Raw genomic sequence first — 23,470 nt, forward strand, 5'->3', positions numbered from 1 at the left:
TAAGCATTCCTGGGAGCGGATGCGGGAAAATGGAAATGGAGAAATTGAACCTTAAAACACCTCCAGCCCATCACTTCTCCCTCCCTGCCTGCCTCCCTCCCTCTCTCCTCCCCACACCTCCCTCCCTCCCTGAGCCCTCCCAGTCCCTGCATATAGTGCCTCTGCCCCTGGGTTCCAAGGTCAGGCATTCCTCCTCTTCTTCTGACACTGACATCTGTCCTGTGGCTGCTGCTGCACAGTCTCTATCCTCAGGGGGCCCTGGGGATGGCCGAGGGGTCAGTAAGACAGGGGTGGGGGGCATGAAGCTGCGTTCACACAGCAAGCACAGGTTTTAATCAGATCAGTGAAAACAACAAAGTTTTCTATTGATGCCTTCCTTCACCAGTTGCTTTTTTTCCCTTAAATATACTAATGTCACTGTATTGGGGTGGTTTGGGGAGAGGTCTAACGCCCCCCCCTCCTGCCCTGCCCCCGCTGGCTGGGCCGCTGGAGGTACTGGTTCGCTTTTCTCTGTCTCCCCGCTGGACAGAGGAAGAGGGGTCTGCGTGTCTTCTGTCTCCATCCCCAGCTCTCAGGCAGCGTGTCCCCTGCATGAATGAAGGACACTCACACAGTGGAAAATCACTAGGGCTTGGGCAAAGAGAGGTTTGCAGATTTTACATGCACATGAACGTGCAAACACACAAATGGCTGCCTCCCCTGTCCCCGAACCCCAGACACACTGGAAGGGGTCTGCGGGGCCGCTGTGGGCTCTCCCCTCAGCAGGACCTGCTCACTCCTGCCTCATCAAATATTTATCTTGTGGCTCTTCTGCCTCGCGATGCTGCCGCAGGGGTGGGGGAAACAGCGAGGTAAATATGCCTTCCTTACCCCTACGGAGCTTGGAATCTAATTATCTTCTAGAGATCCTTTGGGGATCTGCTTAATAAATCAATACGAATGATTTGTAATTAGAATATCAATTATTTGTATGCAAATGTGGCCTTCTGAGTGCTTGGGGACAAGGCCTGAAGGATTGAAAAGACTCTTCCCCCTCCTACCCCTACTCTCAAATTCTTAACTACATTATTTTGTTCATTCATCAGACATTTACTGAGCACTTTTTACATACCAGGCACAGAGATGGGGACCACGAATCCATCGCCCAACCCCAGGTCGCTCACAGTCAGGAATGAGGAACCAAAGGAGTTTGGGGTGGCGGGGAGAGCTTGCTTCTGCGGGGAGAGGGGCAAGCATGGGTCTCCTTCCCCTGCCCCCCAAGCCTCCCCATGTCCACATCCTTCACTGAGCCCCTCAACTGAGTAGGCGGCCCCTCCCAAGTCCTCCTGCTTGAGCCTGGAGGGCCCCCCTCTTTGGACAAGGGTTAGGCCGTATCAGTCCATGTGACTGCACCCCTGCTTGCAAAAAGGTGTGGTGGCTCTGACTCTGTGACCCCCACCTCCACCCAGGCTGGTTCTGAGCTGCTGGGTCTGCGTGGGTTTTAACAAATCCCCTGTGCAAGCTAGTCCTGAAACCCCAGCGCCTGGTGACCCCGGGTCTTCATTCATTCTTTCATTCATTCATCATTTCACCACTCACTCCTCTATTGACTGCTGTGCTTCAGACCTTTGCTAGGAGCTTAAATCAGAGACAGGTCACTCATGAAGCGTGCATCCTAGTACAGAGACAGATCACAGATAAATAAATAGGTAATTTTTCATTGACAGGGAAGAGGCAGCCATGGGAAGGCCACTATAGGAAAGGGAACAGCCAGTGCAAAAGGCCTGTGGCAGGGCCACTGGGATTCTGTGGGTCAGCCCCTACCCCCATCCCTCACCACGGCCCCACTTTTGAGAAATACACCCCTTCCCCTGCCCCTATGGTCTCTTTCACCCAAGTCCTTGTCCTCCATCTCCAGTATCTCACTCCTCTTGGGCAAGTTTCTAAACCTCCCTGTGCCTTGGTTTCCTCAGCTTCGAACCAGAGAAAATAACGTCATTACTGACTGTTGTGAGAATGTATGAGAAACACACGTGATTCTCAGGATGATGCCGGCATGTGGCACTTGGCCCATGGGGATAACTGTCATTCCTGACATCAGTCCCTCCCCTAGTCAGCTTCCAGAGCATCCCTGTGAAAAATAAATCGGCTAAATGCAATGCGATAGCCTGGCCCGGGTCCTGGAAAAGAAAAAGGACATTTGTGGAGACACTGGTGACATCCAAAACCCCCAGTCTGGGGTTTATAACAATAATGTTCCAACATTGTTACATGGTTGTGTTAAATGATAACACTGGGGAAACTTGGTATAGGACAGAGAAAACTCTCTATACCACCTCTGCAAAGTCTCTGTTGGTCTAAAATTATTGCAAAATACAAAGTTTATTTTACAACAATACATTTATTTGGTGTAGCCATTATGGAAAACAGTGTGGAAAGTCCTTAAAAAACTAAAACTATACTTATCCTATGATCAATCCAGCAATCCCCCTCCTGGGCATATATCCAGAGAAAACTTTAATTTGAAAAGATACAAGTACCCTAATGTTCATAGCAACATTATTTACAATAGCCAAGACAGGGAAGCAACCTGAATGTCCATCAACAGATGACTGGATAAAGAAGATATAGTATATATACACAATGGAATGCTATTCAGCCATAAAAAAGAACAGAATAATGCCATTTGCAGTAACATGGATGGACCTAGAGATCATCATACTAAGTGAGATAAGTCAGAAAGAGAAAAATATACCATATAATGTCATTTATATGTGAAATCTTAAAAAAAGACACAAATGAACTTATTTATAAAATAGAGACAGACTCACAGACATAGAAAACAAACTCACAGTTACTAGGAGAAAAAGGGTATAGGAAGGGATAAATTGAGAGTTTGGGATTTGTAAATAGTAACTTCTATATATAAAATAAACAACAAGGTCCTATACTGTACTGCACAGGGAACTATAATCAATATCTTGTAATGGCCTATAGTGAAAAAGAAAATGAAAAGGAATAAAGGAATATATATATATATATATATATATATGTATATATATATGTATAAATGAATCACTCCTGGACACCAGAAATTAACACAACATTGTAAATCAACTACACTTCAATTTTAAAAAAATAAATAAAAACAGTACATTTTTAAAAAATGGAAAAAATTTTTAAACAAAACAACCCAACAAAACAAAACAGAAACAAAAAACTTAAAAAATAAAAAAGAATCCATGCGTTTGATCATGTGACTCCTTGGGATAGGACATCCTCTGATATAGCTGAGGATAACCAAGGGTGACATCCAGACTCTATCGCACAACAGAACAACATCACCCTTGGCCCTTGCTGGTACACTTCTCTGTGCCTTAGGCTCCTCATCTGTAAAGTGGGGATAAATGACCCCTTTTGACAGGGTGAGGATGGAATAAGTTAACATACACAAAGAACTTGGCGCAGTATCTGGCCCACAGGTACTCACTCAATGCGAAGCAAGTAAAGGCCCAAGGGAGATGAAGATCAAAGATGCTGTGTTGTTGGCTTTGAAGATGGAAGAAGGAACAAGGAGCCAAGGAATGCGGACAACTTTCAGAAGCAGGAGAAGGCAAGGAGCCTGCTGATGGAATGCAAATGGATTTTAGCCTTGTAAGCCCCAATTTCGGATTTCCAACCTCCCAAACCATAAGATAATAAATGTGTGTTGTTTTAAGCCACGCTTTTGTGGTGATTTGTTACAGCACCATAGAAAGGATGCTAATATGCCAATCTACTGCCTGACGCAGCAGGAGCTTAAAAAATTTTGCCAAAGTATTATATGATTCCTTGCCTTTCCCCAAATAGGCCTGGACAGGCTGTATACCCCAGGGCCTTTGCATGTGCTGCTCCTCCACTTGGAGAACTCTTCCTTCTCTTTTTTTCTGGCAAGATCTTTCTATTTTTCAAAGATTATTCTCTAAGACACTATGAGATTTTAAGTTTTCTCCCAGCCCCTAGAGTAAAGTTCATTGTCTCTTGGTAGCTTCCTTCTCATCTACTTTAGTATTTATCACAGATTGTAACTATTTTGGTGTTTTTTTTTTTTTCATCTCCCCTCACTAGACAGTGAGGTCCTTTGTAGCCAAGGCTAAAACTCTTCACTGCAGGATGCTGAGGCAGTGGATTCTTGGGAAATGCTGCTTGGATGAGTGAAGGAAGGAAGGAGAGAATGAGGGAGGGAGGGAGAGAGGCCATGAAGGATGGCTGGGATTTGGACAGCCAGGGTCGGGGCATTTCCAAAGCAGGAAATGGGGTGAGACAACCAATCAGCAAAGCCACCCGTTTTCTCAGTGTGGTTCTCAGCCTCGTGAATTCTCGTTGTCAAAAGATCTGAGGACCGGAGAGCAACAGTCCCAGGATGTGCTACAGAGAACGCCAACTTAGGAGGTTGAAAGTCCAATAAAAATATTTTAAATAACTTTTCAAATTTAGAATAGCTTTGGAGTTACAGAAAAGTTGTGAAGACAGGAAAGAGAGTTTCTGTGTGCCCAGCCCCGTCTCCCCTATGGTTCCTGTCTTCCATTAGTCTGGTGCGTTTGTTACAACGAATGAACCGCTGTTCAGGTGGTTAATACGCTCCTGTTCACCGAAGCCCATATCTTATACTGATTTCCTTGGTTTGCCCCTGATGCCCTTTTTCTGTTCCAAGACCCCACCCAGGACACCCCATGACTTTCAGTCTTCACGTCTCCTGAGGTTCATCTGGGCTGTGACGGCGTCTCAGACTTGCCTTGATTTTGATGACCTTGACCATTTGAAGAGTCTGGCGCAGGTATTTTGTAGGATGTCCTTCAGTTTGGATTTTTCCGATGTTTTTCTTATGATTAGCCTGGGATTGTGGCTTCTGCGGGGAAGACCCCAGAGGTGAAGTGCCCTTCTCAGAGTGTCGTATCAAGGTCCATACTCTCAGTGTGACTTGTCCCTGGTCACCTGTCTGAGGTATTGTCTCTCCTTGAAGAGTTACTATTTCTCTGGAAGGAAGTCTCTAAGCATAAACCTTGCTCGGGGGCAGGGGGTTACGTCCTCCCTCCTTGAGGGAAGAATAGCAAACATAAACTATTTGAAATTCTTCTATATTTTATAATCTATTTATTTAATAAGGCATTTATATGAGTGTGGACTCATGGGTATTTATTTTGTTCTTTGTGTTATAATCCAGTACTACTGCTATTTATTGCTGTGACTCAAGTTGGGGACTCTCCCACTGGGTCCTGTGTCCCTGTGACACAGCACTGCGTTTTGTCTTCAAGCCTGTCCTCACTTCCTGGTGCTCTAAGATGCTCCACATTTATTTCGTGTATATTCCCTGCTCCCGACCTAGAATCAGCCGTGTTTCCTTGGAGTCATGGTTCCTTTTATGAGGAATGATACGAGAAAGGAAGATCTGAGAGCTGGGTGCAATGAAAATGTTTTTAACAAGGATAATGTTTCTAACTCTCTTCATGAGACTCCTATTTCTGGCAGTACAGAGGACCAAGTCTTCTGAGTGACTCTCCCAACCAAGACAACTCCTGTTTCAGAAGCACGAGGAGCCGGTACAAGGAGTGCTCTGGTGCCAAAAAGGAAGGAGAAGATAAAACCCTTAGAGATAAGCCGAATCCTGGAGCTGGATTTTGTCCTGGGAAACTGCTGAAGTCGTTTTGATTTGCTCAGTCTTTTGGGTTTCATAGGATGAAAGAAGGTATTCAACATCACTGGACTGTACACTTGAAATCATTAAGATAGCAAATTATATGTTATGTGTATTTTTTAAAAATTAAAAAATCATTTTAAATGCTGCCTGAGAATTCTCCAGAATGATGCAAGATACCAATCAACACATTCAGAAACCCTTGAGAATTTAAGCAGGGTAAATTCTGTAGACTGAACCCAGGTATCCTCCCCCAAATTCATATATTGAAAGCCAGTCTCTGAATGATGGTATTAGGAGCTGGAGCCTTTGGGGTTGATTAGGTCATGGTGGGGGAGCCCTCATGAATAAGATTAGTGCCCTTAAAAAAGAGACCCCAGAGAGCAAGAGAACAGCTGACTATGAACCAGAAAGTGGACTCGCGCCAGGCACGGAATTTGCTGGTACTTTGACCTTGAACTCCCCAGGCTCCAGAACTGTGAGAAATAAATGTTGTTCTTTAAGCCATCCAGTCTATATGGTGGTTGGTTACAGCAGCTAAATAGGCTAAGACAATAAAAAGATACATTGTGGTAAGACTGCAGAACATCAGTATGTGAAAAAAAACCAGAATATTTTTGAAGGAATAATGAGGAGATTGTCATCTGAAACCTCAGCAGTAACAATAGGAGCTGGAAACCAGTGGTGGCATCTTCACAGCGCTGAGAGAGAACAATTGTCCCTCTAGTAAACCAGCCAAAATATCTGGCAAGAACAAGGGCAAAATAAAGTCATTTTCAAACAAACAGAAACCGAGAGCATGTGCTCCAACAAACCCTCACTGAAACTGAGCTTAAAGCCTGTACTTCACCTACAGGGAAAGTGATCCTACTGGTAAAATCTGAGAGGCAAGAAGGAAAGATGAGGAAAGAAATTGGTTTAACCGTGCGCTCGAGTCTAAACTAACACTGACTGTATAAAACACTTTAGTAATGACTCACAGGGTGAAAAAGGAAAAGATTCAATTTAAAATATACCACAATTAAGGCATATAAGTTAGGGGATGGGTGATTCAAGTTAAAGTATCTGTTAAGGCCTTTTATCTTCAGGGAGCAAGGTAAAGAGTAATCACCAAAACAATAGAAACAGAGAATATAAGGGGAAGAAAAATGGAATGAGGGGAAAAAAATTAGCCCTGAAGCAGCATGAAAGGAGAGGAAAAAGAAAAGACAGGCACGACAAAGAGAAGACACAAAATAAGATGGTAGGAATAAATCCAGATATATCGTAAATATAATAAGTATAAATGGACCAAATGCTCTAGTTAAAAGACAAAGATTATCTTCAAAAACCTTTTTTATTATGAAGAATTCAAGTATACTGACAAGTGGGAAGAATAGTACAAAAATTCCCCATATGCCTGCCATGTAGAGTCAAAGTTGCTATTTGCTGTGTTTCACCTAAAAACACGAAAAGGAGACTATTAATAACATATTTCATGTAGTTAACATTGCATAATAAAATAAAATTTAAATGTCAAAAATGAGGTGGAGTGTTCACTTTTGAGGCCAAGCAGATCTGGGTTCCTAGTAATTTTTAATCGTATTTTTTGTGTGTGCTTATTTAATCAAAGGCTCTCTCCCCAGTAAGCTCTAGTGAGAGGGCAGGAACTAGGTCCACTTTTCTGATTATTGTATTTCTAAATATTTGTTGCATTTAGTCTTACAGGATTCAGCACAGTGCTTCTTACATAATAAACGTTTACTGTAGAGTAGCTTTTATTTATTATAATTGATGCTGTTATCCAAAGCGTTCACCAGAGTGGCACAAAATAAGCAAGCGATCATTGGTAGCTTACTGAATTTATATTTATTGCTTACCATACGTCACAGTGCCTAGCACACATCGCTCACCATTTTCGTTCTTCACCCGTAAACATTACGCTTATAGTAAGAATAGTCATTCATTATTATTCAGTCTCTTAGTTTCCTGGCACTACATAAGCAAGGAAAGTGGAAGTTCATTCTGATTAATTACTATTATTGAATAAAGCAGTCAACACAAAGCCCGGCCCCCACAGCCCTGAATAAACAACCTTGGCAGAGAAAGTCCTCAACTGTGGGCGAACCAGTCCCGCCCCTCCCCCGGACCTGCGCGACGCCCCGCCCCCTGCTTGCCGGCAGCCCCGCCCCCGCGGCCAGCGCCGCGCCTGCGCAGTGCCCGACAGGGGCTCCGCGCGCTCAGCTCCCCAGCGCTCGAGCGCGCGCCCGGCCGAGTCGGCCAGCCCGCTGCGTGCGTGCGTCGCTGCGTGCGTGCGTGCTTGCGTGCGTGCCGTGCGCTCGCCGGGCACCGCGGCCTCGCCCTCGCCCTCCGCCCCTGCGCCTGCACCGCGTAGGCCGCCCCCCCGCGCGCACCCAGTAGACGACCCCCGCCCGCGCCCCGGCCGGCCCCCCCTTTCCCAGATTTAAAGGGGGCGCAGCATTAACGCCTCCCGCCTCAGGTGACCTCTCAGGGGTCTCCCCGCCAGAGGTGCCCTGCCGCCGAGGAACATGGCGAAGGTGGAGCAGGTCCTGAGCCTCGAGCCGCAGCACGAGCTCAAATTCCGAGGTAAGCCCGGAGGCCCGCCATCTTCGGCCGCGGGCCCGGCCGCGCCGCGCCGCGCCGCCGCCCGCGCTCCGGAGGGACCGGCGGGCGCGGCGGTGACGTAGGCCCCCACCGGCCCGCGGCCCCCGCCCCGCCCCCGCCCGACGGCGCGCCCGCCCCGCGCCCCCGGCGCTGCGGAGGGCCGCGGGGACCCGAGGGCCCCGGCGTCCGTGTGCGGGAGTCCAGGGCCTGCTCCTCCACAGCCTCCCGCGCCCTCGCCCTCGAGACACTCGCACAGTGGCCGGCTTAACTGTTGCCGTCCAGTGTGCGGTCTCCGCCCTTGAGTGCGAGCGCGGCGGCCGCCGTGGCCTAGAAGGTTCTTCCCCTGCTCTCTGCAAGCTTGGCCTGGTCAGGTCTTAGGTCAGACGTCACCTCCACCTCCCCAGAGAGGCCCCCTCTGACCGGCCACCCCACCGTGGACACCTGTCACATCCCTGTCGGTGGTCAGCTCGAAAAGGACCGTTCACCCGCCGGTTTACTGTGTTTCTACACTGGAAGGGAAACTCCATGAGGACAGGACCTTGTCATGTCTCTGCTTTATTCCCCGCACGTATTAGGAGCCTAGTAAATACACGTTGAGCCAATGAATGAAAGCAACCTCCGCAGAAGTTCTGACGTGACGTGGCCCGGCTTTCCTTCTGCCTTCCTTGTGCCCGCTGCTCAGGTCTGTGCCGCTGGGCGGGGCTGCCAGGGCGGTGAGAGCCTTCTTCTCCCCTGAGCAGCCTGGAACTGGAGGCAGAGAAAGCCCAGTGGGCCGCGTGTGTTTGTGATGTGTACCTTTTTTATTTTTTCCCCACTACTTTCTCCATTGAAATATAAGTGCAGTGGGACAAGAGGGACCTCGTCTGACTCGCCCATTCCTTCTGTTCAAACGTGTTGAGTAACTGTGTGGTGAACGTAAGCTTGGCATGTGACAGATACGAACGAACAAGACCGACGAGTCCCGGGCTCTCGTAAAGCTTACCTTCTAACGAGGGCCGACACACTAGCACACAGGAGTATTTCAGACAAGGGTAAGTGCTGTGAAGAAACAGAACAGGCTGGCGTGAGGGGAGTGTGCTTTCGATTGCACAACCTGGTCACCACTGTATCGCGGGCATTTGGCCCACAGTAGGTACCCGGTAGATATTTGTGGATTTGGAAGGTAGGCTGGCCACATGCACCCCAGTCCATAGGTACCAGCAGGAGGTTGTGTAGGGTCACGTGCCCAGAGTTACCTGTCAGCAGATGGCACATTTGAACCCAGACTTAAGAGCTCACATTCTTTAACAACTAGGCTGTCGGTCCCAGTCTGATCCCTGGGAAATATTCCAGAACTGTGCCTGTCACTCTGCCCCTCAGGTTCACAACTTGAAGTGACTCCAAATGTATAAACGACCAAAAATTTTTCAGTGAAAACAAACACAACCACCACAAGAACCTAATGTGGGTTATAATTCCATGAGAATTCTCTAGCTTGCGTGATGTTGTCATGGCTGCCTTCTTAGGAGCCAGGCTAGGAAAGGAATCCATGTAGCTAAAGTGAATGTGGAGGGTGATGGTTTCCACCTGGGTCGTTTGAAGTTCTCTACCCTGGAAGCCTGGCTTAGCTACTCCTGGGAACTGGCGTGTTCATTCATTTGGTCCGCAGACATTTACTGAGTGCCCACTGTGTGTGTCAGGTACCAGGAGGAGATGGGTCACATCACGTGTATGCCCCTGTTCTCCCCCCAACCTCCACCCAGGAAGTTGAGCCTAGCGAAAGGGGCAAACGACAGAATCAGCCAGGACAGTGCAATGATACCTTAATATCAGAGTGCTCCAAGAGCACTGAGGTGATCAAGACCTGAAGGAGGTGTCATGTGAGCTGAGTTTAAAGATTGAGTGGAAGCAGGCCAAAAGAAGAAATAGGTGAGGAGCGTGTCAGGGGGAGGCAACTGTAGAGGCACCAAGGCTGAGGTGATTGAGCTCCTGTGGGATGCTGCTTGTAGTTCTGAATAACAGTGGTAAGGAGCGTGTGTTGGGGTCACAGAGCAAAGGAGGAGCTGAGGCTGGCTAGCAGACAGGAGTCAGGTCTTCCAAGGCCTCTGTGTGCAGGTGCAGCCAGTGACCAGGTTCACACTGTGTGTCTCCTCAGCTCGTTCTTCGTTGATTGATCCCCTGCAGTCTTCACCCCACCCCTAGTACACATACTCTCCTCTAATGTGATGTTTTAGAAAGAGGCACCAATTGGAGAAAATTAAAGTTTTTGGCCCAGGTCTTTTACTTAAAGATGTTTGACCTTGAGCTGGCCACTTCACTCCCCAAAGCCTGGAATCACTCTTCAGTCCATGAAAGGGTGCTCATATCTGTCTTCCTCCTGTAGAAAGTTCTGTTTGTATTATGGCCGTTCAGCTGCTTTGTAAATGTATAGTATTACACAGAGATTGGTGGTTGTATTTAGACAACTGGTTCCATCATTTCAGCTTCATTACCTGAAAGGGATGGCAGAGAATAGTGACCTGTCTGCCCCTGGATTGGCCGAAGTGAGGATGGCCTAGGTCAGTGGATATTTTTGCTAGGAAAGTGGTCCAGGAAAGTCATGGTGTCAAATTGTTGAAGACTGTTAGCTTATGGCTTCTGAAAAGGCATCTGCAGGCAGGCATGTGTAAACCACTTTATGAGATTTTTTTTGTTGGTTTGTTTTGATCTGAGCCCCAAGTTAGTAAAATTAGAATAGAATGTCAACACCCTGGCCTGCTGGATGGAGATCGCTCATTTCAGGATGAGAACTGGCATGTGTAACAGGTCTCCTCCAGGTTACTCAGGGGAGTAACTCTGACTTCGGGTGGTTCACTTACAGGAATCAAACTCAGCTAATTTTGCTTGAGAAGATAATAATTATGATCTGTGTCATCCAAAGGGAAAAAAATTAACCATGTTTTAAGTGCAGCCTAAGATGGTGTGGATTACCTGTGTTGGGTTCCTTTTCGCCTTGGGCATTTTGTGTGGTTATGTCAACATTAAGGGTGTTACAGAAGAAAACTGGGAACACAGACTTACAGGACCTGCTTTACGGAAGATGTCATGCTGCGTCGTGTTAAGTGTCAGAAGGGGAAAGACTCCTGGCCTTCTGCAAGCATGACCCTGAAACGTTTGCCACGGTGAAATGGTAGAATCTCTTTTGGACTGGGGGAACCTTTCTGAAACAGTTAAGGGTTTTTAAAACCTGTGAAATGTGTGCTTTGCATTATTGCTCTTTCTGTTGATCTCACTTCTTCCAAGGCCACATCCTTTTCTTTCCATCTCCTCACTCTGAGGTCCCCTTGTTGCCCAGCTCGGAGAGCCTCCTGAAGGAGGGTTACTGTCAGGTGTTATGGAGCTCTTCTTTCTCCTCCCATCCGTGGTAAGCAGTATGTCTTGCATTTTCTTGGTCATTGCCCAACACTTTTAATCCTTCATATTCTGGCACCTTTCCCCGCCCCTATGATACGGTCATGGGAGAATGGTCAGTTAACCATCCTCATAAGCTGATTAGTTAAGGTTTAAACCCATGTGGGCCCATTTATCTTTGCTTTATTCTGAGACTAGACCAGTGGCCTTCGAGAAGTCTCAGATGGTCCTGCTGTTGGTCAGTATGGATCACAGGTGGGATGGCACTGTGGGACTGGCATGCTTGGTTATGGCTTTGGGGGGAAAATAGGAACTTAGGTAGACAGGTTAGGGACACTCTCTTTTGTATAAGGAAAGCATACTTAGAATCATTAGTTCACCCTCTTAAGTTAATGTGTAATTTAATATTGTTTAGGAAGCTAAAAAATATAAAACCCTGTAGATATAGTCAGTTCAATGCAGTAATTATCTTTCAGATGCTAATTACAGCATTAATTCTTTAGCTTTAGTATAGCACTGATTTCCTTAACATTTCATGATCACAGAGAGCAGACTGTGTTTTACAGCACAACAAAATGTCAGCAGTGTGCTTAAGATTCTTTATGATAGTAGTTTAACTCCATCCTGAATAGATTATCTTCATTTATTTAATTATTAACCAGCTTGCTCATCAGAGGCAAGTGGCATTAAACTTACCTAGCTTTAGTCAAACTTAAATCTTTATAGATTGTGTTATTTACTTCTGAATTTTTGTTCCTGGGAGAAAAATGTGAACTAGAAGTTAACTTACTTTTACCCTTATTAGTTCTTTTCTTCACAGTTAACTCTTTAGGGAAGAAATGGATAGTTTCGGCTGTGAGCTTATATTTGGAAAATGGTGATAGTTCCTTGTTGTGTGTGGTTGTAACATGAGTACAGTTATCTTCATAATTACCTGGTAGCTTTGCATCCAAGTGTGGATTTATTAAAATAATTAGTATGAATTGATGCTTATTAAAGAAATGAACTCTTAAACATTATTAACATTATCTTTTATTTATTAAAATTATGTAGCATCTTTCCTTCCAGTGCTGAAGCTAAAATGCTGAGAACTCTGACCCTACAATATTACCACTAAGTAGTTGAAAATTAGGGCAGGGATCAAGGGAGTAAACTGTATTGGTTATACTCAAATACTACCCTTCAGCTCTATTTTTAGAACCTGAAACTTGAATTTTTACATAAGGAATTATCTCCAAGGTTGCTTCATACATCAGCCGTTTATATTTGAAAAAATTTGCCATCTGAAGGATAACCATGATTTGGAACATATGAGCACAACTTTCAGCAAGATGACAAGAAAGACACAAAGAATGCTGCGTTCCATTAGTCAAGACAAGGTTACCATTGAGTGTCTTTAATAAAATAAAATAAAAGCCTCTGCACAGTTATTTTGCACTGGGGATTGTGTTAAAAACAAAGTTGCATTGTGGTTTCCAGGCTCACTTCTTCGTTTTTTGTCATTTTAGGCCCTTTCAGGCTGTCATCAGCATAGCGTATCCAGGATTGCTCCCTTGCTCAGTGGATATGTGCACTCTTGAAGTTTTTACCTAGTAGACCTAGGCTGCTGGCTTTTCAGAAACAAGAGTTGTTTAAAGAGCTTTGTTATGGAAACAAAGTTACTGTACTTGGCAAGTCATTTTAAGATTATTTAAAAAAAAAAATCAATATGGCAAAATAGTATCTCTAGAATATCTATTTTTCAAAATGTTGAACATGTTCTTTTAACAAAAGCTGTTGACATCTAGAAACAATGCCTTAATGTGCTTTTGAGTTTTCCCCTCTTGCATGGAAAAACATTGAGAAAATGCCGTGGTCCCCTGGGAAAAATCATGTTTGCAGTGCTTTCTTTTAATCACATTTTAGCATTAATGGCACCAAACTGTAAAGCTTAGAAATACCTTCTAGAATTTTCCTTCATCCTTTCAGAAGGGTTATTACCAGTTTTTGACTAACAGGTTAGTATTTTTCTCCATCTGTATCAGGTGGTGTCCTCAGTCAGGCCTTTGGCTGTGTTTGTGTGTGCGTGCGTGCATGTGCATGCGTGCGTGCATGCATCTGTGTGCCCAGGTGGGCCCCTGGAGTGTTGCTGGAGGGCACACATGCCCCTGGGAAGGGGGTAGGGAAATAGGCATTTTTGGGGAGAGAGAGCTTGAGACGGTTGTGTCTTTTGGATTGTACTTTAAGACAGTGTAATGGACCCCTGGACTGTTTGCCTAGGTTTGAATTGCTTGTGATGTGGCTTGTAACCTTTATGACTCTGAGTTCCTTGGGTTGACTTTAAAGGCCAGAGGGCGCTTAGACTGGAGAGGAATGGAATGGAAAACATTAGGGAGCTGGGAGCAGAGGGCGTGTTAGTAAGGGGTGAAGTGGTGGACTTCCTCTGCATACCTGCAGTGGGTTGAGTGTGGAGTTGAAAGCAGTGGCCATAGTGGTACTGACATTCATTTTGCAATTTGAGGGGAAAGAAAAGGTAGGGGAAGAGTGACCATTTCTAGAAGGTAAGTGCTTAATTTCCAGAAGGTAGTCCACAAAGTCCAGGGACTGCAGGAGCTGCTTTCTGTCCCTCATCTTACTACTTAGCCTGCAGCCCAGCCCTGTGACGTGTGTTACTCAGTGGTTCGGGAGCCTGCCCTTGATGAGGCCACAGCGGTGAATGGTGGTGCAGGGACTGAACCCAGGTTTGTCTAGCGCCAGAGCCCATTTCTTCCCAGTCTACCACGTTGACTCTAGCATGAACTTATAAAGGGGTTCATTTTGGAGGGAGAGAGGCAGTGAATTTCTAACCATTAAGGAAGTGTTAGGAGCTGTCAGGATAATTTCTTAAGAACATTAATAAATTAAGAATTATTCTTTGTGGAACTTTAGGAGAGATTTCTTACCATACTTTTTTTTTATGTTTATACTGATGACTTTGAAGCATTCTTTGATTTACCTTGTGAATATTCACTTTCTATAACATTTTGTTGGTGTTTAATGATTCTGTGTATTTAGAGCACATTAACTTTCAAGTAATTTGCAAGTCTGCTGTTGTGTCTTTGGAAGATAGGGTGAAACTTGTGAGTGGTAGACTTCTCAGGTTTGCATATTTGTAAAGTGGGAATTTAGAGAGGCCCAGAAGGGTGCTTATTAAGATAAGAATGTCTGAAATAAATGACCTCCCAGAGGTGCTACCTTAAACTTAACAAGTGGGGCTGCAAAGCCTGTGGTCCCGACTGCTCCTACCAGGCAGAGGAACAAATATGGGTAAGTTAGTATATAACTGGAGATTTCTCAGATGTTGAAAGTCATAAATTCAAGGTGAATAACCGAAAGTGCTGTTTTGTCCTGTACAAGGTGTACTTTGAGAAGCCATCGTTCCCCCAGATGGTGACATCTGATGATACGAATCAGGAGGGAGAGGGCTTAGAGGCGTGCATGGATGTGATGCTTGTGTGTGTAATAGATGCTTGTCCAACTGGGAGTATTTTGGGTTTCTTCCTTTTCCACAACTCAGTCTTTGAGGTTTTCTCTCATGGACAGATGACCCCTTGTTGTCTGAAGGAACATAACGTGACTGATTCAGGGTTGAAGCTGTGTGCTTTGTACAGAGGGAGGCGTCTGTTCCTAACCTTGCTGTCCTTGGGCACCCAGCTCGCCTCCCTACCCAGCTTCGATTTCCTCTTCTGTTGGGTGAGGAGGCATGAACTCGGCATCCTTGGTGTTCCTTCCAGCTCTGATCTTGAGAACATGAGATTAAAGTTTAATTTAGCTGAAGAGGAAAGATGGAAAACCCCTGGAGGGCAGAAACTGGGGTTTGTATTTCTCTTAGCCCCTGTCCCTGCTGTGCACTAGTGGGCTCTCCAGTCTTTAATTAATGAGCTGTCTTGTTCCTTATTAAAAGCTCTACTATTCTGTTAACTTTCCCTGCATATTCTTGGAGATGTTCTCATCTCGTTTTTCCCTGCATCACCTCCGACGGTACAAATTGTGTGTCACTTGCATGTTGTTTATGTTCTCTTTGTGTGCTTTATTTACTGGTTGCTTTGTCTTCTGTGCTAGAATGCAGACTTCGACAGGTTTTGTTTCTTTAGTTTCCCCTGTTAGTAACTCATAGAATATATTCTTTTCTTACAGTTGTTTTCTTCTCGTAACCCCAGAGAAGGGCTACAACCCTGGACTTGGTCGTCTTTTCAGTGTTTGGTATGCTCATTTGAAATAGAAGCATACACAAGAATAAAAAGAGGAATTTGCTGAAAAACCAAAGGTTTGTCCTTGTGGAGGCTTATTTGAATTCTCATTCTGTTGGTTAAATTGATTTGTTGGCATATAAATGTATCCTGATGGACTGCCCTGAAAATCTGAATCCGTGCTTTTTGACCTTTTTAAAGTCAGGCACTGCTTTACTAATTAGATGAAGGAAAGCCATGAATCACTCCTCAGAGATCTGCAGAAGCACTCTTTCAGAACTTCTCAAGTAATTTGGGGACAGGAGGATCACAGTTTCCTGTGGGTGCCTCGCTGACCTCTGGTCCTGCTCAGAGAACGCAGAGGTGGGAGAAACGTGAGGGGTCATCTAGGGAGGTCCAGAGAGGACTTAGTCAGTTCATTTGGTGTCTTTATTTTATTTGTATTTTTTTTTTTCAGTGAATGCCTTTGTTGTCTTTGCCCTCCAAAGCAAGATCGTTTTTTGGGTTTTTTTTCCCCCTTGCATGCCTGAGCACCGTGCTTGGCAGTTAGTCCTCTTCAGTAAACATCTGAGTGTTGACTTGTCCATCTTTGAAAAAGAACAGCTGCTTTCTCAGTGTGTCTGCCCTCTCTAGCTACTCCCTTCACGTTCCTTCTTACCCTAGCAAGCTTCTAGAAGTCGCTGTGGTCCCCATTTTCTCACCACCCATTCACTCCTGAAGTCATTGCCTGGGAGCCTCATTATCACTTCATTCCTCCACCTGTTGTTGCCCGTGTCTCCTTCCCCTCGGGTGTGCCTGCTGTAGCGTTTGACACCTGCCGCCGCTGTGCTGCTGGACGCTCTTCCCTTCCCCTCCCTGATTACCCTCTTGGTTTTCTCCACCCTTGTGGCCACTTTTGCCCACTCCTTGTGGAGTCCTGTTGATCATGTTGAGGGGTACAGGTTTTCCTTCTCGCCTTCTTCTTGCTCCTCTCCTCTCTCTGTCTCTCACTTCCCCCCTCTCCCTGCTAGGGGCTCTTCTGCCAGCACCCTTGGCTTCTGACAGCACTCACCAGTGACCCCAGGCCCGCCCCACACCGTGTGTAGGGCTGCAGGTACTCCCAGTGCAGCGCAACCCAGATGTACTCTTCACCGCTCCCTTTTCCTTTTTTCTCCAAACGCCCTCTTCCTGCAGTCATCTCCTTGAATGGTATTCACATCCACATGGTTAGGCAGCTCGAACTCAGAAGGCCCATGGCTCACATCTGTCCCTTCTTCCTTGTCCCCTCTGTGGCTGTCTCCCCATTTCCCCCCTGGATGACTGTAGTAGCTTTTGAACTGGTCTCTCTGTCTGAGTCCTCTTACTTTTCCATACTGATAGCACTTTCAAATATGCAGATCTGAGCTTATCTCGTGCTTGCTTAAAATCTCTAAGTGTGTGCCCACTGCCAAAATAAAAAAAGTGTAAATTCTTTAACAAGACGTGGGAAATCATTTGTGCCCGTCATTCCTGGTCTCCCCGGTGTCATTTTTCCTCATGCCTGTGCTCCAGCCTTTGGGTCCCCCTGGTCACAGAGCTGCTGTGTGTGTTTCCATCACACAGGATGAGTTCATTCCTCCTCCTGTTCACTGAGCCCTCCTTCACTGCTGTGAGGTCGTCTTCCTGACGCTGCCCGCTCAATGTTGTGCCTGTCCCCTGTGCGCCTGCACTTGTCACAGTGAGCTGTGTTGGGTTCCTTGACTTCCTTCCCTATTAATCAACAAGCCCTTTGCCTTCTTTGGATGGTCTTTTATCCCCCAGCCCAGTGCTTAGCACAGTGCGTGGCACATGGCACGCTCTTACGGGGTTAACGGTGTCCGGGTCTAAGGAGAGAGGGGGAAAAGAAGAAAGCTTTTTGTGGTAAGAAATGGCAAAACCCATTGAAAAGCCCTGCTGTGTGCAGCTGATCTGTGTGGACACCATGTGTTTCACTCAGAAAATATTTAAAGATGCTCTATGCCGTGCTGGTCTCTTCTCTCTCTCCTGCAAACTTGTAAGTATGTGGAAGAGAGATCTCGCAGAGTCAGCACCCCTCCTCACCCATTGCTCTCGGCCCCATTCCTTTTCCGTCGCTTGTGGTGTCTTGCTCTGCTAGTCAGCCTCTCTGTTTCTGCGTCTCAGATTTCTCTTCCACTTGATGCCTTCCCAGTGCCTGCAGACATGCTGAAGTTTCCCCTTCCTAAAGAGAAATCACATCCTCCAGATCTTCTTGCACTTAGGCAAGTGCCCGGTCTTACATCACAACTGAAGCTTTGGAAGCAGTGAATCTCAATGACTGGTTTGTTTACGCCTTCACTTTTCTTTCAATTCTCAGACCATACCCCTCCCCTGAAACCTGTTTCAGTTCACCAGGTTTCTCTCTGCCACATTTGTCTTTGACTTTTCTGGTGAACTGCCCTCCCCTTTATCGTCTCTCTTACTGGATATTGACATTTCCCAAGCGTCTGTCTTCAGTCTTCTCCATTTAACCACTCTCTGTATGTTTTCTCACTCGTAATCCCTTTACCTCTCACTTCTACACAGTAAACTTCAAGTCTCTGTCTCCACGCAGATCTTTTGATCTCGAGGCTGTCTGCCCACCAGACTTCCCTGCCTGTGTGGTTGTCATGAAAGCACCTCGTACTCAGCGGATCCCCCTGCGTTCGTGATGTGTACTCTCGTTCCCATTGACTGTGCCTTCCACGTCTTGGGAATGCCCCTTGCACCCAGTTGGGTAACCAGGAGTCCTAAACTCGTCTTTCCCTGTCCCTTCTGCCGCACCCCCCACATCTGGTCGGTCCATTTTAATCAGCGACATCTTCTGCACCCGCTGCTTTTTTATCCCCCACTGTTTGCCGAGTGTAGGCCTCTCTCTTCAGGACTGTTGCCGCGTGTCCCAGCTCTCCGTCCCTAATTTAATTCCTACTTCCCTCACCCTCCAGGCTATCCTGGGTAGTTTTCAGAGTTGTTTTTCAAAAAATTGAAATTGATCATGTTATTTCTTTTTTTAAAACGTTACTTGACTCCCTCAATCCTATAGGTTAGTGTTCAAAATTCTTAGGCCAGCATCAGAACCTTTCAAAATCGGGCCACAGTTTTTTGTTTTTGAAACAGTCTCAGCTTTTATTTTCCATTTTAAACAACTGCAATATTTATAAGCTGTTTAGGATGACAGACACTCAGACACACACACAGACATCTGTGAGGACATCCAGTCTTAACCTGGTTTCTGCTGGAACGCGGGTAGGGGCAGTGAATACTTTTCAGAGCCCAGGAGAAGAAAATGGAACACCATTTCCTTCCTCATACCTAGCCTCCTAGAATCACTTTTCATTCTTCATATTCTTCCTTTCATTTCCTCAAGCAGAACTCGTTTCCAGACTTGTATAGGTTTAAGGTTTCTACAGTTTATTTTCACTTAAACTGTAAGCTTTAAAAAGCATAGACAGACACGACTCACCTCATGTCTCGGCTTCATTCTCATCCCTCGTTCCCCTTCTCCTGTAGCCTGGTGGTCACCGTGCTGACACCAGGGCTTTTCCTACAGCTCAGAATGTACGTTCCTTCATCTTTTCAAAGATGAACTTCCCCTTGATGTTCAACTCCCCACCCTCCCCGCCCTCCTGTGTTTACACGAGATTTTATATGTTACCTTTCAGCCAGTAGTCAGTGCATCCAGAGGCAGTGTACAGCCCAGCAGTTATGAGTGTGAACTCTGGGGCCAGACTGCTTGGATGTGAATCCTGGGTCTACCACCTAAAAGTCACATGACGGTGGATAAGGTGTTTAACGTCTCTGTGCCTCAGATTCTTCACCATGGGGTATGTTAGGGGATTAAGTGAGTTAACACATATAAAGTGCTTAGAATAGACCTGTTAAATGTTAACTAGTGTCACTGTCATTTGATGACTTTTTTTTTCAAGATACGTCATTCCAAAGCCTCAATCCCAGAGATTCTTACTCATTAGTTCTGGGAGGGTCCTGGGTTCGTTCTCCAGGTATATTCACTCTGTCTTTTCTGAGTTCTGAGCAGGAGCCGTGGTGTCATCTCTCTGGCTTGGGGGCCTCGCACAGTACCTGGACTGTGCATTCTCCGTTACTTACTGCATGCCCGCAACTTGCCAGGTACTGTTCTGGGTACTTGAGAGACGAGATAAAAAGACTGACAGAATTTTTGCTTTATGGAACGCATCTTCTAGTGAGGAGATGGGCACTAAGTAAAAGAACAGGAAATATGCATAATCTGGCCCCAGACGATGGTAGGTGCTAAGCGGGGGTGGTGGTGGGCTAAGTGGGATAAAGGGTGGGTTCTGTTTTAAAGGGAGTAATTGGGGAAGGTCATGTTTCTGAGAAGGTGGTCTCTGAACTGAGACCTGTATAAAATGAGTGTGTGAGCTGTGCACACATTAGGGGGCAGAGCACTCCCGACAGAGGGTGCAAGGCCCCAAGGTGGTGGTAAGTTTGGTGCGTTTGGGGAGCAGCGGAGGCACTGTGCTGGCAGCAGCCTGCTAGAGCTGCGCTGGGAACGGGGCTCAGGGAGAGAAAGGAGCCTTTCTGGTCGACAGACCACAGGAGGGACTTTGGATTTTGTGGTGAGATGGGAAGTTATGGTGGATTCTGAGTGGGAGTCTGTTTTTAAAAGACTAGGGCTGGTGTGGGAAGAGTAGGCTGTGGGAGATGTGTGGGTGGTGGTATGAGTGGAAGCCATATGGCTGCTACAGTTTTATCCGTAATCCATACAGTTACCCTCAGTCCAGGCCAAGTGTGTGGGAGAGACCGTGGCTTGGACCCCAGGGCAGTTGCAGTGGAGAGGATGTGATGGGAAGTGCTCGATTCCAGATCTGCTTTGAAGCTAGAGCTGGCTGAGAGGGTAAACGTGGAGGAAGGGGAGAGGGGAAATGTAGGTAACTGCCTGTGGCCCAGGCATTTTGATGCACGGTGGTTTCTTTTCCTGAGATGGGAAGCTGTGGATTTGGGGGAGGAGACTCTGCTGTTGGGCCATGATAAACCTGAGATGCTCGGTACACCTGCAAGTAGAGATCAGGGGAGAGGGTCAGGCTGTGGATATAAATTTGGCAATCATCAGCTTATTGTTAGAACACAGTATTAGAAGGAATAATTTTTTCCAACTGAGAGATTAGGTAAGCCTTTCCAAAAGAGAAGGCATTTGAGCAAAACTTTGAAGAATGAGTATGATTTCCAAAGGCAGAGAAAGGGGAAAATAGAAGATAGTTTTCATCCAAGTCTCCCAGCCTTTCTCCTGGCCTCCTGTTCAGTTTGTTTAAGAAGCTGCTGACCTGGTTGATCATCTCTCCTCACTGGTACAGCAACTTAGGTTCTCTATTGGAAAGGAGACCAGGGCAGATTACATACTAACTGATAAACACATCCTGCTACTTCTCAGTGTTCACTTATTGAAAATTCAAGTTGAACCACCGAAGTGCAGAATGCTAAGTGTTTTTGCTTCACTCCTCTGTGTCTGCTGTGAATTGAGATGTGTTGATTTTGGTGTGGAGGCTTTTCATACGCTATCTGTCATCTCCACTAAAGACTGAACATTTGGGATAAGTTTTTACTTCTTCTGATGCTGACTTTAGGCACCTGACCTGAACTGTTCATTTATAACTCAGTCACATTATAACTCCAGCCATGAGAAATTGGGACCCCTTGCTCTCTGATCACTCATGTTCCTCACTGGGGCATAATGTATGTCTTGTTTCCTCCTGCTTTGTGTGAAAACAATGCTTCATGTTTTACTCTCCTATTTAGGTAGATTTTTTTTTGAAGTAGAATATTGCTTATCTTTTTATTTTCATGATCACTCTAATCACAAATTTTGGTCTTCTAAGTAGGGAAAAATTACTTGATGTTTGTTAGTCAATGGAATAAAGATTGTGCATTGAAAAAAATTTAGTTTTTAAAATAGGCTAAGATCCTTTTAGAACTGATATAAAATTGATACCAGTCAGGTGTGCCCTTACCTTAAAATGGTCTTCATGGGTGTGCTATGACCTGCCTTAGTGCTGGGCATAAATACGGTGTGTGCAGCTTCAGTGCTTATATAATACTTTTAGCCATTTTTCTATTTAGAAAAAAAGTGTTGCATTCACAAAAAGTAGTCATAGTATTTATCTCGAGATGGGTAACAGCTTCTAGTCTTCAAAATTCTTAAAATTGATTTTGTCAAAAGTTTTAGGTTTGGATCTTTGTCTTGAATTAATGAGAGCACTGCTACCTTAAACATATTTTAAATAATAACCTTGATTTTTATAAAAAGTACACAAGGATGCCTATTGATATAGATATGTTGGTTTTCAACAACTCCACAACTCAGGATTCTAGTATTTTTTATACATACGAGGCATTCTGGGTGGGAAGGAAGTTCTCTCAAAACATTGTTTGGATCTTACATAAACTACAGCTTTCTTATGTGGAAGAAAATGTAAATACAGAAAAATACAGATAATGTAATGAACACCCAAACACAGAATAGCTAAATGTTAATTTGTCAGACTTGTTTTAAATGTTTCTTTGATAAATAAACTTCAGAATTTGAAGACATGTCTGCCCTCCACATCTGTCCATTCGTGTTCCTCTCTTCTTTACTGTCCAGAGGAATTTAGTGTGAACTGTTCCCATGTTTTTCTGTGCTAGTTAATGTGGTATCATGCTGTGTATGTCACTAACATGTCTCCGAGACCTGTCTCTTGTTGAAGTACAGGTCTAGTGCATTCTTTTCAACTGTTGTGTAGTATTCCTGCATGAGAATTCAGCAGTCTGTCGTTAATAAGAGTGCTTTATGCATTCTGAATAATAATTGCTTATCTGTTGACGTAAGCTGCAAATATCCTTCAGCTTCCTAGGCTGCTCCTTGCTGTCTAGCTGTATGTCTTCTGCAGGTAGCTTTCCTGAGTTTGATCGTGGGCGTCCATAGCACTTTTATCTATTGAGTTCTTATACTAGAGGAGGGTGGCTTGGGGTCTAGTTTTCCCACCTGTGGAGTTGATGGGGGGACTGAGTTTTCTCTCACTTTGCCCCAAAGGAGCTAGGAAACTAGTGAGTTGAATAAGCCCAGCCTTAAGGTTGGTATAGTCTGTTTCAGTTGAGCTGGCTTCTTGTGTGTTTTTGATGGCATCATTAGTGAGTATTGTTGGTTTTCATTTCTCTTGCTGTAATAATGGATGTGATGTTTCTCAGTAACTGGCACCTCCTGAGGATATCAGGAAGGTTACTTTATTAGCTTAGAACACATTGCATTCTGAGATTTCTTTGGGAAAGTCTTGTGTATGTGTAGAGTTCTTTATGTGTGGTTATTTCAAAAGAGGAGATACACAACTAGGCATTCTGCTGAAATATTGGAATCTAGCATCTGCCATTAAAGACACGTTGGTTGCAAAGCTTTATTTTTGTTTGTTAAGCATTGATTTAATGTGTGAGCTAAGAATTAAATGATGAAAATAGTTTTTAAAAAACATGCCCTGATGTCCTTACTCTTGAGTTCATGGTTTTTCAAGAGCTAACTCTCTTTGAATATCTTTTACTGTGAAATCTTTCTTTGATATTTTAGAGGGGCAACTTTAAACAATATTATCATAGAATAATAATGATGAGAGCATTATTGACACAAGTGAACAATTTT

At 45.1% G+C, this 23,470-nt stretch overlaps 1 protein-coding gene across 2 annotated transcripts in view; it reads left to right on the top strand.

Moving 5' to 3' along the window:
• The first annotated feature begins 7,910 nt into the window (after positions 1-7,910).
• The window catches only part of VAPB (VAMP associated protein B and C), a 45,284-nt gene continuing 29,724 nt past the window's right edge, over positions 7,911-23,470 (top strand). The window contains exon 1 of one of the 2 annotated variants that reach the window (XM_072944468.1): positions 7,911-8,239. In XM_072944468.1, coding sequence (XP_072800569.1) covers positions 8,182-8,239 — 58 coding nt within the window. In that variant the 5' untranslated portion in view covers positions 7,911-8,181. The remainder of the gene's footprint in view (positions 8,240-23,470) is intronic. The other variant, XM_072944470.1, reaches the window with a different exon arrangement.

This window comes from Vicugna pacos, chromosome 19, assembly GCF_048564905.1.
Source record: "Vicugna pacos chromosome 19, VicPac4, whole genome shotgun sequence".
Lineage (NCBI taxonomy): Eukaryota > Metazoa > Chordata > Mammalia > Artiodactyla > Camelidae > Vicugna > Vicugna pacos.